This window comes from Dermacentor andersoni, chromosome 8 (assembly GCF_023375885.2).
Source record: "Dermacentor andersoni chromosome 8, qqDerAnde1_hic_scaffold, whole genome shotgun sequence".
Classification (NCBI taxonomy): Eukaryota; Metazoa; Arthropoda; class Arachnida; order Ixodida; family Ixodidae; genus Dermacentor; species Dermacentor andersoni.
Genome location: NC_092821.1, coordinates 31,401,341 through 31,413,861, shown reverse-complemented (window position 1 = coordinate 31,413,861; position 12,521 = coordinate 31,401,341). Strand labels below are relative to the sequence as shown.

The window sequence follows — 12,521 nt, the reverse complement described above, 5'->3', positions numbered from 1 at the left end:
TTTAACAACATTTCTCCCCAAAGTTTAACGTTTCGTGTGGAGGCGGCTACCGCGATGGATCATCCATTAAATCATCTGAGGATATCCTGCAGCAGAGCCATCGCATTACGGTAACAGATGTTTTCTGTGGTTATACATGTGGCGCGGTGGTCAGATCATAGCGGGGGTTTATTGTAGTGCGGAATGTCTTCGCAGGGTTGCAGCAGCTAATCATGAGAACAAGGAGTGGTGTAGGCTCCTGAGAAATGTGTATAGAATGATACGCAGGCAGCGATGCTTACGCACGACATTCGCTCATGCGTGACGTGAAGAACTATGTATTTGCATGCTTTCGTCTTTTTTTTTTCGCGGAAGCTTCCGTTGATGCATGAATAAATTGTACTATAACATATACCACACGCAGCCAGCCAAAGTTGCTTTTGGTCTTGCATTCCCAGAGAGGCGGATTCTACAGAGCCTTGAGCAGCGGGACCTCAATATGTGCTTTGACTCATGTGTAGCACCTTTCGTTAAAATAAATAATATTATTGAGTAAGGAATCTTTAGCTGTAGACTTCCTAACCGGGATATGTCAGACCGTTTTGCTGCTTTTCCAATTGGAAGCTTTGCACTAAACGGAACACTCTATAAGTTGAATAAGTGGTGCTTACTTATTATTCTATTACGCAGGATACAGAACTACGACGCGCGTCATAGTATTGTGCACTAGTATAGTGATTTCAAGTAGTCTACTGGTGTTCAATTATTGTATTAAACTATTGTCATATGGTAGCCATCATGCAGTACGTTGCCTACTACTATACTGCAACGGCACATCTTAAAACCTCGGCTTTCTTCAGCTGCGATATGCCGCATACGCTTTGCGATCACTCACGCGAATAAACTGTAACAACGTACGTGCACGTATAACGGTATCACGGTTCATTCTCCCACATTAAGATGCCCTGATTGCGGCTATCCAACGCCGTAGTGAATTAGACATAGCATCGTCAAAACGAGGGGGCATGCTGAAGTGGTATTCATTCTGAGTATTTATAGAAAAATGCAATTGAATAGAACAAAAGAAGGGGTGGTATTTTCAAAGCCAACATCGCGCTTAATTTGTCTCAATTACGCAGGGTTGAACGGTATGCCAAGACTGCATGGCAAAATCCGAGACCTGACCCGCTTCGACGCGCAGTTCTTCAACACGCACCCGAAGCAGGCACACGTGACGGACCCGCAGTTGCGATTGTTGTTGGAGACGTCGTACGAAGCCATCGTGGACGCTGGCTACGACCCGGAGAAGCTGCGGAAGCGCAAGATCGGTGTCTTCATTGGCAATTCAGCCTCGGAGTCAGGCGAGGCGTTCAAAATGGACCCGGCGAAAATGGATGGCTACGTCATACTGGGATGCCATAGGGGCATGTTTTCCAACCGAATTTCATACTCGCTCGACCTACAGGGTATGTAGGCCTTGCCCGTGAATGCCTTGTAGTGTGAAACTCTGGAATACAGAAGATTGTTAAGTGTACAGTAAACAATCATTGTTAAGTGTACTGAGAGACAGCCGAATATTGTTACGAGAGGAGTGCAAATAATTGTTTCCTGAAGGTATTTGCTGTGGCTTGCTTTGATGATGAAAAACTTGCTTATCAAGGCATTGGGTCTCGACTGATCCTTCCCCTGTTTGGCCATTGTTACGCGATTTGTATTATTATGGTGAGGACATATCGCCTAAGATCAACAAATGTAGATAGCAGACACTTCGAGAATAGTTCACCACTTCAAATAGTTCAACGAAGTCGCTGAGTATCATTGCGAACATGAATGGCGAGCTCGTCACATGACACCACACGAGAAACCACTCGGGCACAATGAAGGCGACCCAGTAGTGCTGTTGCTGCAAGGCTTTGTGTCTTGTAGCCTTGCCGTGATCTTAACTGCCAGAAACATTCCCTTCAAGCATGAATTGAACGAAATGAGCTTGGGATAAGCCAGACTGTGAAAGCTTGCTGCGCCTTGTTCATGACGCTACACGCAGTGTAGATTTTTCGAAAAACCAGCGACGCCCAACGAAGTCTTGCATCTGGGATAACAGCGGCGCTATCCTGGTCACCGTAAATTAGACGTTTAGCAACGCACCTAGAGGGGGGTGGGAACCGAAAACGTCAGTATTTCCTAGAAAACATTCCATGCTCACCAGCATTGGAAGAATACAAACATATTAGCGCGCTTCTTGCGAACGGAGAGTTTATCTACGGACTTCTACGTTATGCGGTGAGCAAGGTGGCGCAGCAGCATAGAGAGAGAAAGCGTAGCGTCGAAGCCTCTCGCTTTAAGCGGAGTTCCTAAAACGGCAGAACGCTAGTCCTTCCGACGAGCCGAAGTTTCGCACATTTACGATAATTCTAGTTAGGGAAGTCCAGCACACATTTTTTTAATAGTTATTCAACAGTATTACCTCGTCTCTTTTAAATGCCTCACTTAGGATAAATACTGCAGTTGTGGCCTGAAATCTGGTTATGAATAAGTCTTGCCTATTCATCAGCAATCCTTAGACTGCCTCAACTTTGAAAGAATTGGTGTCAAAAATACATTTTAGTACGTTCTCATTTTACGCACTTCTGGTCAACGACGGCTAAGAGCAGAAAGCAGGACTAAACGACAGGAAGAGGAGAAGGACGGATACCACAGCGCGGTGGTTTCTGTACTTCTTTTCGCCATGTCTTATCAGCGCTGCTTTCTGCTCATAATCATTGACCAAACAGCACAACTGCGTGTCCTTCGGCAATGACCGATAAATTAGGCGACAACGATAACGTACGGCAGCGCACAGCTATACAAAACATGAGAAAATGATGCCAGCCTATGGCGTTGCAAGTACATAACGAAGGCTAAAATGTAACTGATAAAACTGAATAACTTCAGTTGTGACCCAACCTTCACTAATATTCGCCGTTACTAAAGCCACAGTTTCCAGAAAGGGGATGTCTACTGTGATATCTTCATACGAGTTAAAATTTTGCTTACATAGTCACGCATTAGCCAGAGGTAAGAACATGACTGGGGCAAAACAAGCCAGGGGCCAGTGGCCAAGGTGAAATAAGGCACTTAGCTGCGTGAAACATGCCCGCCAATAGCGCTGCAGAACAATCGTGACTCCAAATCCTACAAATTCCCTGATTCATAATTTTCTACGCCGCAGGGCCTAGCATGACTATCGACACAGCCTGCTCGTCAACGCTGGTAGCCCTGAACGAAGCCGTGCTGGCACTTCGTGCGGGACGCTGCGAGGCGGCCATCGTGGGAGGAGCAAGCGTCACCCTCGATCCCCACGTCATGACCAACTTCAGGATGCTCGGAGTCCTGGCACAAGACGGCAAGTGCAGGCCCTTCGACTCAAAGGGTGAGACAAATATTAAATACAACGGCAGTGAGAAAAAAGAATAAATGCTGGCGAAAGATTGAGGAGAGAGAGAGAGAGAAAGGCAAAGGAAAGACAGGGAGGTTAACCAGAGATGATCTCCGGTTGGCTACCCTGTACTGGGGGAGGGGAAAGGGGATGCAATAGGTGAGAAAGAAAGAAGGATAAAAAAAGAGGAAAAAAAAAAAAAAAAAACCTAAGCACACACACGCACGTACACACGAACTATTTCTGTGGGCACTGTCACGCAACCCGCAAAGGCATTCCTAGTCTTACGCAGTGTCACCGTACAGTCCTGCGCCACACAGTGTACTGTCACAATTTGTCAGAAAGTCCCGTGTCTTTCAAGTATCGCAGCAGCGCCTTCATAGCGGATCGCGCTGATGTTCGCGTAGGCCAGGTTCCAAGGATCTTGCTTTCTGTCATTGGGCGCTTGTCCAGTTTGTCTAAGGTGGCTGAGAGGACAGTTCTTTGTGGGTTAAAACGAGAGCACTGACAAAGAAGATGCTCGATCGTTTCGTTGCACCCGCAGAAGTCACACAGTGGGCTGTTGGCCATTCCGATAAGGAAAGAGTAGGCATTTGAAAATGCTACTCCAAGCCATAGACGGATAAGAAGGGTGCAGTCACGTCGTGGAAGCTCGGGCGGAATATGGAGCTGTAAATTAGGGTCCAGAGTATGGAGGCGTGTACTTGTGAAATCGGATGAATTCCACTGGGCTAATGTCAGGTCACGCGCAAGTGCGGCAAGTTTTTGCGCTGCGTCGGCTCTCGAAAGAGGAATGGCAACGCAGTTGACGCCGTCATGGGCAGATCGGGCAGCTGCGTCTGCTCGATCATTGCCATGTATGCCACAGTGACTAGGCAACCACTGATATATTATATCGTGTCCTTCGTCAACTAGTCGATGGTGGACTTCTCTGATCTCTGCAGCGAGCTGCTCATGTGATCCATGGCGCAGTGCTGAGAGTACACTCTGTAGGGCTGCCTTGGAATCACAGAAGATTGACCATGCGTGGGATGGTTCCTCCTTAATAAAATGAAGAGCCGCACGCAGGGCTACCAGTTCAGCAGCTGTCGTTGAGGATACATGTGACGTCTTTAGCTGTATCTTGACGGATCTTCTTGGTATCACCACAGCGGCAGCTGCGCTTGCAGATGTGACTGAACCGTCGATGTAAACGTGTACGCGGCCACTGTGCACCTCATGTAAAAGTTCTAACGTGGCCTGCTTAAGGGCAAACGATGGCATGTTGGCTTTCTTCATGATTCCTGGGATGGTGAGGCGTATGTCAGGTCTGTGCAGGCACCATAAAGGTAAGGATGGTCTTGCTGCAGGCATGTAGTTCGATGGCAGTGAGGTACGATTGGCATCAATTAAACGACTGAAAGTTGTGTGTGGCCTTTCTGTGGGTAGAGCGGCAAGATGGTGAGAAGGTAATCGGGCAACGTGCCGAATATGCGCCCTGAGAGCGTCGGTTGCCAAGTACGTTGATATTGGGTGATCTCGAGCTATGACAATCGTTGCCGCTGTAGACGCACACCTCGGAAGACCGAGACACGTCCTTAGGGCTTGAGCTTGTAGTCCCTGGAGTACACGCAGGTTTGTTTTGCAGGTGTTCCCAATCACAGGGAGGCTGTATCTTGCGAAACCGAGGAACAAGGCGTTATACAGCTGCAGCATTGACCGCACCGAAGTGCCCCATGACTTTCCGCCGAGAAATTTGAGGAGATGTATTATTGTCAATAATCTCTTCTTCAGGTATGAAACATGCGGGCTCCATGATAGGTCTCGGTCAATAATTACCCCTAAAAAGCGGTGTTTCCGTGCATTTGCTACTGCTTGCCCATTGACCTTTACACTGTATCGCTGCATTTCCTTCCGAGTGAATGTAATAAGGCAGCATTTCTCTGAAGACAGCTCTAAGTTCTGTTTTCGCAAGTACAGAGATGTTATCGTAGCTGCCTTTTGTAGCCGTGCTCGTACCTGCAGTCGTGTTACGGCAGACGCCCAAATGCAGATATCGTCGGCATATATTGATACCTGAACTGTGTTGGGCAAGCATCGGACTAGGCCAACGAGCACTAGGTTGAATAGCGTCGGGCTCAACACTCCGCCTTGCGGTACTCCACGGCACGTTTGGTGTTGAGTCGTGGCGCCATCCTCGGTCATCACGAAGAAATGCCTGTCGGTCAAATAACTGCACAGCCACTGAAAAGTGCGGCCACCGATTCCGGCTTCAATAAGAGCATTTATAATGGCATAATGTGCTATGTTATCATAGGCGCCTTTTATGTCTAGGAATAATGCAGCAGTGAGTCGTTTCCGGCGTTTTTGATGCTGAACAAACGTAACCAAATCGATGACATTATCTATGGATGAGCGCCCTCGCCGGAAGCCAGACAGAGCATCTGGGTACACGTTGTAATTTTCCAGGTACCATTCCAAGCGCGTCAAAATCATTCGTTCCATTATTTTCCCTATGCAGCTGGCCAGAGCGATGGGGCGGTACGATGACAAGTTTAACGGTGATTTACCAGGTTTGAGAAGTGGAACCAGGCGGCTGCACTTCCAGTCACGTGGAACCAAACCGTTGCGCCAAGACTCGTTATAATGGTTTAGTAGCATGAGTCGTGCTTTCTGCCCAAGATTGGCGAGCGCCGCATAGGTAACCCCGTCCGGGCCAGGTGACGAAGAGCGCCTGCAAGTCGCCAGTGCCGCTTCAAGCTCCTCCAGCGAAAAAATTACATCCATGCGGGAATCCCGTGGCACAGGAGTAGCACATGGTGTAATTGCGCGTTGGAACTGCAAGCTGGAAAGTCTTGAGCAAAATTCTTCAGCAATGTCAATTTCGCTGCGACCTTGGTGCAAAGCGAGGGCTTTGAAAGGGACACGCTGTTGTGGTGGTACGCGAAGCCCACGCACGGTTCTCCATATCTGAGATAATCGCTGACGTGGATCCAACGACTCACAGAAACGTTTCCATCTTTGAGATTGTAGCGCATCGATGCGACGTTGAATCTTCTTTTGCATCCACCTTGCCTCTCGGAGATCATGGATGGATTTAGTTCTCCTGTATCTTCTTTCAGCCCGCCGGCGAATTGCTCGTAGTCGCTGCAGTTCTGCTTCAAATTCCGCATATTTCGGGAAAGGCTGGAAACTACGCGTAGACTCTTGCATGGCTTTTTGAATTTCGTGTTCCGGACTTTAATGGTTCCCTTGCTGACATACTCCCTCCATGTGCGACCGAAACGCCGACCAGTCAATTCGCCGGAGCGTCATGGAGGAGCATTTCGATAGTCCCTTGATCTTCAGGTACGTCGGAATATGGTCGCTTCCATGTGTTTCGATGTCTGTAAACCATTGCACGTTTCTTTCAAGAAGCCGAGAAACCAGGGTCAAGTCTAGGCAGCTGCTGTAGGTAGGCCCACGTAAATATGTCGGACTACCATCGTTGAGGCAGTAAAGGTCGTGCTGTGTGGCAAAGGATGCTATTCGCCTTCCCCTGGAGTCCATCTTCAGGCTCCCCCAAAGCGGATGGTGAGCATTAAAATCTCCTGTGAGATTGAGGAAGATAACAGAATACACGGGCGGTAGGCCGAGTTATTCAGCCATCTTTTTTAGCGAAACTCATAATGTTTCCAGCTAAACTGTCACGAAGTTCTCCACACAATCATTTTGCAAGAATCCTTTAGAGACGATTGTCTAGGCTAAGACAAGTAGAATTCATGTCGTGGAAATATCTATTGTGATGATGACAAAGATAGTTATTCGCGCACAGACACACACACACACACACACACAAATATATATATATAATCCAATTCCACCAATATTGATATATAGTCTTAATTAAATAATCATCTTCTCAAGTAATAGAGTCAGATGGAAAGTGCCCAAGAGAAAGCTTCAGAGCAACATAAAAAACTCCCGATACAGCTTTCAGTTCCTCGATCCGTGCTACATAAAAGTGTTTTTCCGAGCTTGAAAGAAGCCCTCGAATACACGCAAGGTGCCTCCAGCAAGCAGTGGCGCGGCCATTTTGTCGGCGTTTGCGGTCTCCTCTCATGGTCGGAAAAACACTTTTATGTAGCACGTACTGAGCTACAGAAAGCTGTATCGCGAGTTTTTCATGTCGCTCTACAATTTTCTCATTGACACTTTTCTTCTAACTGTACTATACTATGCTAATTGACTAATTGGTTAAGTCGTGATCTAATCATGTGGAATTAGAAAACATTTTGAGCCTCTCCGAGCGACGGCAAGCAACATTACCTTTGTTCTGTCCAGCTACGCGCCTTCTGCGTAACTTTTATACCCTGACTACAGTTAGCTGGGACACACTCCATATCTAAAAAAATATATACCGTGCGGGATACTGATCGGCCGGCGGACCGACCAACGGGCATGGCGCCGTGGTGAACTAGGCAAGCGAATTATAGCCTTAAAAAATTCAGCGTTGTTCCCTCCGATGCATGCTCACACGTGCACTTGTATTTTTGATTGCAGGCGTTGGCTACGTTCGAAGTGAGAGTGTCGGCGCGTTCTTTCTTCAACGCTTTTCTGACGCCCGACGCGTGTACGCAAAGGTCGTCAACGTCAACACGAACGCAGATGGTTTCAAGGAAGAAGGTGAGCAGGTTTGCGCTATCTTATCTTCGCATTGGGTTGGATTCGCCGACGGCCGCTGGTGAGAAACGTGCGCTCAGAGCTGATAGAGAAACTCGCCTTTCGCTATCTTAATGCAGATTTCGCCATTAAACTTGAGAGACTATCACTGCGCGATCTGTTCGGGCGAAGTGAGTCAGCGATTTCTGCTGCAGATTAGCGCCTCCACTTGCACGCGCAAAGCGTTTACGCGGATGTCTACCGATAACGGATATATTTACCGCACCATTTCCCCCCCGTTTAGGTTGCACACCGTGCTGTACGTAAGCCGTCGAAGACAAGTGTTGACTTCACGTTTATGCGCAACGTTTTATTCCTGGAGAATCCGTTACGAATTAATCTTCGTTACCGTAAATACAAATATGTGCGCAGAAGTGCTAACAGCTTTCGCATAAGTGTGCAGGCATATTTCACCTACATCACCCGCGCTAGTACGTTACCTAGTTGTCTGCGGACGTCGACATTATGCTGACGATTACGTGGATTGCGACAACGTATGGTGGTTATGCAGGGCATAACTAATAATGATGTTTGGCACCTCTCTCAAGCAATTGTTAGCCTGCTGCGACGCAGCTCAACTGGGTAGGCTTGTGAATTGAGATCTGTGCACTCTAAGAAAAGGTTACACCCTTTGGAGTGTACATTTGACACAAAACAATGATTATCATCTGTCTTGCCTGCATTTCTTTTCTTTTTTATTATTTATTTATTTTATTTAACAATACAGTAGGCCTTTGCACAGGCCCAAACAGGAAGTGGATTGTAAAATGCACATGAGCATGGAAAAAACAGGAAAAAAAAAAATATAAAAAGCAAGAGAAAACTGCCATACAACAGCACTGGTATTCAACACAAGACAATTTCTTTGTTTCTCATGAATCAAGGAATAACAAAAGGTGCTCAAAACAATTGCAATATTAGTCGTATACGATTCTTGTAGTTATCGTGGATCTATAAAACACCACTATTCAGCACATTGCAATATTTACATTTGAAATCATAAGGCAGTATGCAATCACATGTGCACTAGTGTTCAATCACCCAAACAAGGCATTGACTTTAAACTACGCACTCAAATACTTTCATGAGCAACCAAAATATGGCTCCAATTTTGCGACAAAGCCATCCACGGAATCTGATTCCACAATCTCCTTTGGGAAATAATTCCAGATTTCGATTACCCATGGGAAATATGAATATCTAAACGTGTCGCACTGTGTCGGATACTGCCTGATGTGTTTATTATGACAGGTTTTATTGGAGTGTCCGTGTGGTGGCTGCACGTAATCTCGCTTATCTATATTAATGTTCGCATTACATAGCATAAAAAGAAATTTTAGGACAGCCACACGACGCCGACAAACAAGGGTAGGCAGTGCTGCCTGGCTTCTAAAAGCACTTACGCTTTCGTGTCGAGAATACTTATGGTATATAAATCGCAACGCTTTATTTTGAATACTTTCTAATTTCTGTGAGAGACCTTTCTGGTGCGGGTTCCACACTACGCTACCATACTCAAGAATTGGCCTTACGAAAGTTTTATATGCTGTTAGTTTCACATAGGATGGTGCTGCAGTTAATTTTCTTCGCAAAAACCGAGTCTTCGGAAGGCCGTCGTACATGTATTATCAATATGGGTATTCCATTTTAACGCGCTCGTAAAGGTTATGCCTAAATATTTTACTGTGTCAGTTTGTATTAAATCGTTGCCCATTAATGTATAATTGAACCTAAAGATTGACTTTTTATGAGTTATGGTAATATACTGTGTTTTCTTAAGATTAATTTCCATTCCCCACATGTCAGACCAGCGGGCTATATTGCTTAGTGTAGCATTTAGTCTAAGCTGGTACTCGATTCCTTGCACGCTTCTATAAATTACGAAGTCATCGTCGAAGAGCCACAATTTTACTCCATTTTCTGCACAATCAGCGATGTCGCTAACGTATATGAGAAATAATAATGGCCTCAATACAGACCCCTGTGGTACCCCTGGATAAACTTAGAGTTGGTCCGAGTCATAATTATTTATGGTAACATATTGAGTTCGGTTTGACAGATAGGCTGCTATCCATTCTACTACATTGGGTTCAATTCCGATAGACTTTTTCTCGATTTGTTTACAGTGCACGACGCGATCATGAGCCTTCGAAAAATCAATAAAAATAGCATCAGCTTGGAATTTGGAGTTAATTATTGATGCGAAGTCATGTGTTATTTCTAATAATTGTGTTATAGTTGACAAGCCTTTTCTAAAACCGTGTTGTTTAGGATATAATACGTTATTTTCTTCTAAGTATGTCGTTACGGCTTTACTTGCTATGTGTTCCATCAATTTGCAGCACCAACTTGTTAGTGATATTGGTCTATATGTTACCGCGTGTAATTTATTGCCTTCTTTATGAATGGCGAATACTTTGGCACATAGCCAATCCTTGGGAAGAGAGGCTGTACTCAGCGATGCAGAAAATGTAATCTGCAAAAAGGGAGACAGCTGCTGCGCATATCGTTTCAAAAATATATTTGATATATTGTCGGGCCCCGGCGCCTTCTTGGTGTCTATTTCCAAAAGCAAGTTTAAAATAGCCGGCTCTCTTACCACAACTCCGCCCATCCGGCTGTCAGCGGCTGTCACGGGCGCACTCGAGATTGGCCAGCGCGTGAAAACGGATTGGAAATAGGTGTTGAATGTATTTGCTACAATGCGCATATTTGCTACAACCTGCAACTTCTATTTTACTGCTCACGCCTTCTGGCTTGGACAAGTAGCGCCAACATTTTTGCGGTTGATTCCTTATGAAATTTGTTAACTTATTTGAAAAGAAATCGTCTTTTGCAGCTTTTATTTCTAATTTCAATTTGCGTGTGAGCTCTATTATCTCCGCAGAATTTATCCTTTTTCTTCGACGTCTTTTTAGTTTTCGTTTTAGGTGTATTATGCTCCGCGTGATCCACAGTGTTTTCCGCTCAGTTGTCTTGAATTTTGTAGGTATGAAATTATTTTCGCAATGCATTATAGACTCTTCTAGTTTTATCCAAAGGCCATTAACGCCTCCGCAGGATTCAGCTGAGGAACCATCCAAGGTTTCCTCTAAGTAGTCAATAACACTCTCATCATTAGCTCGGCTGTAGTCCTTGAAAGCTATTCGAGATGGTTTGGTCTTACACCCAGCGCTCATACGCAGAGTAAAACATGTTAGAACCAGCATCTTATGATCTGAAATCCCTTCTTCAACGCGTATATGTGGTGTTATCGACTACGATACTAAAGCAAGATGAAGTACTGAACAGGCATTTCCTTGGACACGCGTAGGTTCTTTAACAATATGTGATAAAGAAAAACTAAACATTATTTCAAACAGGCGCTCACGGTTTTTTGCATCTCTGTTGCCGATGGTTAACTTATTCCAATCTATCCCAGTTAGATTAAAATCCCCAGTTAATAACAGCTTTGTACGGTTATTAATTTTGCTGTGTAGGTAATCATGCACTTTCAAAAGGTATTCCTCAGGCGCTCCAAGGTGTCTGTAAATAGCACCTATTAACAACGACGTATTATCAAACTGAATTGTGCACCAAGCACTTTCATGGTAGCTATTCCAGGCTCTTCTTGAAATGTTAAACTGCTTTTCATCATAATAGCTACGCCGCCTCCGTGGCCGTCACGATCTGTGCGTATCTATGAATATGAGGCAAGGGCAATTTCAGTATCATGTATATGGGCATGTTGCCATGTTTATGTAATTATTACAATATCTGGACTATACAGTATGATTATCTCTTCTAATTTATCAATTTTAATAATGACACTTCGAGAATTCAAGCACAATATCGAAAGCGGCGCAGAAATCCGTTGTGTCTTGTTACCTTGTGATTTCTTTCTGCGTTCTTTCGAGCTACCCTGTGCCGATGACGAGGTGTGGGAATCACTTAACGTAGGTGCAACGTTTCTTGATATTTCTACTCTGGTGCGCTTATCGGGATCCCACGTGTAAATACGTCCGTTTAGTCTTAGTTTATCAAATGGTAGTGAGGCTTTTGCACAGTTTGCCCGTTCAACTGCCGTTGAACGCCACAAGTTAGATCGGACGTCTCTTGTTCTTTTTGAGAAATCTTCTGATACTGATATCTGTGTGCCCTTGAGTTTGTTACAGCAAGAAAGAATTTTGGTTTTTTCCCTGCAATCCAAAAGTCGAAGAATGATTGGGCGTGGGCGCTGACCGTAACGATAGCCAATCCTATGAATTCTTTCAATAGATTTAACTTCAAGGCCGAGAATATCCTTGAATATACCTTCTTTTATTTTGTTTTCTAGTGTTCTCGCCTCCTCGTCTGAGTCCTCAGTAACGCCATAAATTACTAAGTTATTTCGGCGACTTCTATTCTCCGTATCATCCACTTTAATAACGAGTTCATGCATTTGTTTGTTCATGCTTTTGCAACAACT

General features: G+C 45.1%; 1 protein-coding gene across 1 annotated transcript in view; it reads left to right on the top strand.

The window, feature by feature from the left end:
- The first annotated feature begins 1,129 nt into the window (after positions 1–1,129).
- LOC126526148 (fatty acid synthase-like) overlaps positions 1,130–12,521 on the top strand; it is a 132,856-nt gene continuing 121,464 nt past the window's right edge. The window contains exons 1-3 of the mRNA XM_055067997.2: positions 1,130–1,445; positions 3,188–3,388; positions 7,916–8,038. Of these exons, the coding sequence (XP_054923972.2) occupies positions 1,130–1,445; positions 3,188–3,388; positions 7,916–8,038 (640 nt within the window). The remainder of the gene's footprint in view (positions 1,446–3,187; positions 3,389–7,915; positions 8,039–12,521) is intronic.